Here is a 6,359-nt window from a genome sequence, read left to right on the forward strand (position 1 = left end):
TTTCCGCCCAAGTTTCCAGTCTGAATAAATCCAGCTGTATCGTCTGGCAATCCTATTCACTATCTATAGTTCCACCACTCTTTGTGTCGACCACAAACTTACTAATTGAGCCACCTACATTCATCTCCAAATCCTTTATAATTATTACAAACAGTGGGAATCCCAGCACTGATCCCTGTGGGATACCATTGCTCACAGATCTTCAGCCAGAATTGCTATTGGCTACTTATGGCAAAATCATCTGAATGACTGGATTTGATTAAGACTTTTAAACAAAGATGTTGTAATAGTCCCAAAATATGTTTTTGGTTTAGAAAAAGGCGATGAGCTTTAAAATTTATTATTTTGACAAGAAAATAGGACAAGTGGATTTCTAAAAAAAATTGTAACTATCATATAATTTTATTATGAGACTATGTATTATATGTATTTAAAAATATTTTGTTAAACCATCTTTTTTTCAGATTGATAATGAAGAATATGGTGAAGCACTGGCTCTGGCACAAGCCTATGATCTTGACAGTGATCTAGTATATCAAAGACAGTGGAGAAAATCCCCCGTGAATCTTGCGTCTATTCAGGACTACCTGGTATGTTAATGGTTTGCAATGTTTTGGTATTCTTTCAGTGCTGCAAATTACTTCTGTATTTTGATTACTGCTCAGTACTTTTTTTTTGTATTTTGCTTGATCATAATGCTGATTTTCTTATCGGTAACTTTTTGCTCCTTGAATCTGCCTGATTGGTTTTGTTCAGTGATATTACCAGCTAATGTGTCCATATGATAATTGCCCTCTGTGTGGAAAAAGTTCTGCCTGAATTCTCTACTTGGATCTTTCGCACGAAACAAGAACAGGATTGGGCCATTCAGCCCATCTAGCCTGCACCACCATTTCATAAGATCATGGCTGGTTAGGTGCAGGCTTCAATTCCTCTTTGGTACCAGCTTCAGATAGCCTCAGGTCCTTGATTTGTTCAAAGATTTACCACCCAGGTCTTTAAATACTTTCGATTTTGTTCCCACAGCTCTCTGAATTCCAGTCATCCATTAACCCTTGAGAGAGGAAAATCTTTCATATCTCGGTTTTAAATGACAGTCCCCTTATTTTGTAACCATGAACCCTAGTTTGAGTTTCTTCCACAAGTGGAAATATTTTCTCAACATCTACCCTGTGGAGTCCCCTTAGAATCTTGTACACTTCAGTAAAATCACCCCTCATTCTTCTAAAGTCCAATGAATAAAAGCCCAACTTGTTTAGCCATTTTTCATAAGTCAGCCCCTTCGTCCCAGAAATTACCCCAGTCAATCTCTGTTTAAAACCAGCCTGTATTATCTCAAATATGGGGATCAAAACCATATGCAGTAGACTAGGTGCAACCTCAACCACACCCACTGCAGGTATAACAAGATTTCCCTGTTTTTAATCACCAAACCCCTCTTACATTCTAACGAAGAGGTATCTTTTTCGTGCTTGCATGGGGTGTAGCCCACCTGTAATTGCCTTTGAACTGAGTGGTTTCCTCTGCCATTTCTGAAAGTACATTGCTGTGTCTGCAGTCATGTGGAGCTAAGACCAGATAACACATACCATTTTCCTTCTCTAATGGGCATTAGTGAAACAGGTAGAGTATGCCACATTGGGACATGAGTCTCAACTTCTAGTTCCAGATTTTATTGAATTCAAATTTCAACATATGCCAGGATTCAAACCTTTATCCCTATGACAAGAGTTCTGAATTACTAGCACAGTGATATTATCATGAGATCACTTCCTCCCCTTGGTTAGGGACCATCACTTTAGGTACTTGCCTCTCTTTTAAAATCTCTGCTGGAATAGACTCAAATTAAATCTAATATCTTTTCTACACTTGCAGCTCTGATTTTTGTTTTCTTGTGTTATTAATTTTGGTGATCAAATTGTGTAGTTTCATGCTTTCATTTTGGTCCCTCTCTATCCTGAATTTGCTCACGCATCTGATATTTATTTGAGCTGTTTCTGCTCATTTTTCCCCACAGAGTAAAATTAAGAAACGTTCATGGGTGTTGCATGAATGTGTGGAAAGAGTGCCTGAAAATGTTGATGCAGCAAGAGAACTGCTTCAATATGGATTGAAAGGGACTGACCTTGAAGCACTTATTGCTGTAGGAAAAGGAGAAGATGGAGGCAGGTTTGTCATCTGTTGCAGTGGTGAATTGCTAGTTATTTGTCCGAACTATTGAAGAGTCACAGCTGTACAGCCTGAAAACAAATCTTTTGTCTGATTCATCCATGCTGACTGGATATCCAAAATAAATCTAGTCCCATTTGCCAGAATTTGGCCCATATCATTCTAAACCCTTCCTTTGCATATACCCATCCAGATGAATTTTAAAGGTTGTAATTGTACTAGTCTCCATCACTTCGTCTGGCAGTTCATTCCATACACACACCACCCTCTGCATGAAAAAGTTGGCCCTTTAGGTTCCTTTTAAATCTTTCCCCTCTCCCCTTAAACCTATGCTCTCCGGTTTTGGGCTCCCCTACTGTGGTGAAAAGACCTTGACTATTCACCCTATCTATGTCCCTGATAATTTATAAACATGTATACGGACCCCCCTCAGTATCTGACGCTCCAGGGAAAATAGCTCCAGCCTCTCCCTTTAGCTCAAACCCTCCAACTCTGGCAACATCCTTGTAAATCTCTTGTGAACCCTTTCAAGTTTTACAATTGTCTATATATTTTTTATTTTCCACTAACAGCAAGGAAAATTTCAATTCCATCTCCCCCGTCTTTCTGTTTTAACACTGTTAATCTTCTCTATGAATGCTGGCAGACCTGCTGAGTTTCTAATTTGGTTAACTGAATTTTGAGCTGGTTTCAGACTATTCAGAACAATTCACTCTACCCCAAGTTTTTCTGCATTTTATACTGCTTTATGTACACAATACTTTAAATGTTATGGTTGCTGGAAATGTGAAATGAACACAGAAAATAGTGGAAATACCCAGCAGGTTAGGCAGCATTCGTAGAAAGAGAAATACCAGAGTTAACAGTTAGCTCTGTGACCTTACATCAGAACTGCATTTTCTGTTTTTATTGCTGTATTTTCTCAAATCTATGACTTGCTTTAATTTATTCTAAAGAAGTTTCATTTTGGAAAAGTTTTTAAAAGAACCCTATAAATCTATCATTTACATACCATAAAAATAATTAATGATTCAGAGGCAGTGTGTTTCACAAGTTCTTTTCAATTATTTGAATTTTATGGCAACTAAATTTTTTTTTACAACACTTGTAAAATCTACTCTGGTTTACTGCATTGTTCAGAAAATGTAGGCCACTGGGAGAATATTTTTACACACTGTAATAAAACCTCTTGAACAGGTGCATTACTTTATTGAAACAGTACCTTTATAATGATATACATTAAAGTTTGAAGCAGTTTTTGGTTCTTGGAGAAATATTCTCTTTCATTTTAACAGATTTATTTTGCCTGGAGATGTAGATATTGATGATCTCCCCTACGAAGATTATATGTCACCAGTTGAAGAGATGCAGAAGAGAAAAGAAAAAGAGGCAGCCAAGAGACAGGAGCTGCTGCAATGTGTAAATTTTTCCATGTGAGTAACAATAGTTACTGTATGCAGTTATCCTGATTCCTGATGAAGAGCTCATGTTTTGAAATGTCGACTCTCCTGCTCCTTGGATGCTGCCTGACCGGCTGTGCTTTTCCAGCACCATACTCTTTGATTCTGTATGCAGTTATATGCCTAATTGCTGTGTGTTTCTCAAATGTTGTCCGAGCAGTTTATATCTCACTTGCTCTAACTTGACATTGTAGCTCTGAAAATCCACACTGGTGTAATGTATGGCTAGCATAAACTTAATATACTGAAATGCAAAATCTCAGCAAAGCACTTAGCTATTCTTTATTTCATGAGATGAACTTGCTCCCAATGTTTCACTTATGAATAGGACTAATGTGTAATCCTGACTTCTGGTCAAGCTTTGATTTTCACATCAAATCACATAACTAGCTTTAAAAACTATTGTCCACTATTAGTATATGTAATGTTAGAAAACATCGTGCAGAGTAAGGGAAGACTTTATAGTGACAGTTGATTGTGTTTCGTGATATTTCCAAGCATTATAATTTTAAAATATTGATCACCCTATTTTGTTGAAGCCATTATTGTGCAATCTTGCCAATCAACTGACCTGCATTTACTTTAAATTCATGCATTGTTACTGATGCACACCAATATAAATGTGCAAATTGACCAGTAAATTCAGAGATTGAAGAGATTTGGTGTAAAGTACAAATCTAGACAACTTGGTGGGTTGGCATAAATCCATCAGCTTTTTTTCCCACAGGCAGAGAGTCCTTATCCTGCCTTCTGCTTAGCATTAAGAAAGATTCTTGTATCGAATGATGGCCACAGTCCTGGCTGTAGGGGAAATGTAAATTTCAGTGCTTTAGATTTGTGAATACTATGGGTATGCATTGGAATAAGTTATCTGTGGGAATCACATGATTGTCAAATCCCTGGAGGATGACTGACTGCACTAATGAGAATTGCCAGAAGTAAAAACTGTGCAGAGTTCCGTTCTAATTGTACATTTGCAAAGAATTTGTTTGGAGATTGAAAAAGTATCAACTGTAAAAGGCAAGAGCATTGTGAAGAATTGAAATCAATGTTATATGACTAACTTTGTGTGCTATATTTGAGATGAAGCGCTGCAATGCCTGTTGGAAGAAGAGTTTGCTCATTTTTTTCTGTTGCATGGAGCTTTGATTGCAATGGAAAACTGCTAGTGTTTTCTCAACTCTGGGCTTGGATTTATGTCTATAATTTACTGCGTGGAGCCTCAGCAAGTCTTCTAATGCTGAGAAAATTCCAATACATCACAAGGTGTAGCAGCTGAAGTAGGCCATTCAGCTCATCGGGTCTGCTCTGCCATTCAATGAGATCATGATAGATCTGATAGTCCGCAACTCCACTAGTCTGCTTTTTCTTCATAACCTTTAATTTCCTGACTGATTCACAATCTTTCTGTCTCAGTCTTGAATTTAATGATCTAGTTTCTACAATCCTTTGCAGTAAACAAATTCCATAAATTCACTATCCTCGAAGAGAAGAAATTACTCCTGATTTTTGTCTTAAATTGGCTATACCTAATTTTGAGATCTCAAGATATCACTGAGGTTTGGTTGCTAAAACTCTGCTTCGTTGCATCCATTGTCCCTTTCACCTGCTTAAAGGATTGCTGAATTTTGGCACTTCTTCGATATTTAATTTAACTCTATTATTTATCATAGAATCAGATCATAGAATCCTTAAATGTAGAAGCAGGCCATTCGGTCCATCAAGTTTACACTGTTTTTCCTGAAGAGCACCCCACCCACACCTACCCCATCCCTGTAACCCTGCATTAAATTCTCTCAGGCCCCAGTAAGAAACAAACTCATAAACACTGGTTTATAAGACCAGAGTTCAAACCGCTGAACTACAGAACCAGCAACTAAGCTACATGAGAATGTGCAAATGCCTGCTTATGAAATGTTATTAGCTATTATTTTTCCTTTGTACAAGTGTGTGAAATGGAAAATAATTGGGTATAATAATCCCAGGGAAGAATGGCACATCATTGAGTATGAGTTGAGTATGGTTACCATTACAAAAGAGAAAGTGCTAGAAAAGCTAAAAGGTCTTAAAATTGATAAATCTCCTGGCCCTGATGGGTTACATCCTAGCGTTCTGAGGGAGGTGGCTGAGGAAATAGCGGAGGTGTTGGTTGAGATCTTTAAAAAGTCACTGGAGTCAGGGAAAGTCCCGGATGATTGGAAGATCGCTGTTGTAACCCCCTTGTTCAAGAAAGATCAAGGCAAAAGATGGAAACTTTATAGGCCAATTAGCCTAACCTCTCTTGTTGGTAAAATTCTAGAATCCATCATTAAGGATGAGGTTTCTAAATTCTTGGAAGAGCAGGGTCGGATTAGAACAAGTCAACATGGATTTAGTAAGGGGAGGTCGTGCCTGACAAACCTGCTGGAGTTCTTTGAAGAGGTGACAAGTAGGTTAGACCAGGGAAACCCAGTGGAAGTCTACCTAGACTTCCAAAAGGCCTTTGATAAGGTGCCACACGAGAGGCTGCTGAGCAAGGTGAGGGCCCATGGAGTTCGAGGTGAGCTACTGGTATGGATTGAGGATTGGCTGTCTGACAGAAGGCAGAGAGTTGGGATAAAAGGTTCTTTTTCGGAATGGCAGCCGGTGACGAGTGGTGTCCCGCAGGGTTCAGTGTTGGGGCCGCAGCTGTTCACATTATATATTAATGATCTCGATGAAGGGACTGGGGGCATTCTAGCAAAGTTTGCC

At 38.4% G+C, this 6,359-nt stretch overlaps 1 protein-coding gene across 2 annotated transcripts in view; it reads left to right on the plus strand.

Moving 5' to 3' along the window:
• nbas (NBAS subunit of NRZ tethering complex) overlaps positions 1-6,359 on the plus strand; it is a 261,417-nt gene that overhangs the window by 47,777 nt on the left and 207,281 nt on the right. For both annotated transcript variants that reach the window (XM_043677491.1, XM_043677501.1), the window contains exons 16-18: positions 465-590; positions 2,018-2,169; positions 3,465-3,602. In XM_043677491.1, the coding sequence (XP_043533426.1) occupies positions 465-590; positions 2,018-2,169; positions 3,465-3,602 (416 nt within the window). The remainder of the gene's footprint in view (positions 1-464; positions 591-2,017; positions 2,170-3,464; positions 3,603-6,359) is intronic.

This window comes from Chiloscyllium plagiosum, chromosome 3 (assembly GCF_004010195.1).
Source record: "Chiloscyllium plagiosum isolate BGI_BamShark_2017 chromosome 3, ASM401019v2, whole genome shotgun sequence".
In the NCBI taxonomy this organism is placed as follows: domain Eukaryota; kingdom Metazoa; phylum Chordata; class Chondrichthyes; order Orectolobiformes; family Hemiscylliidae; genus Chiloscyllium; species Chiloscyllium plagiosum.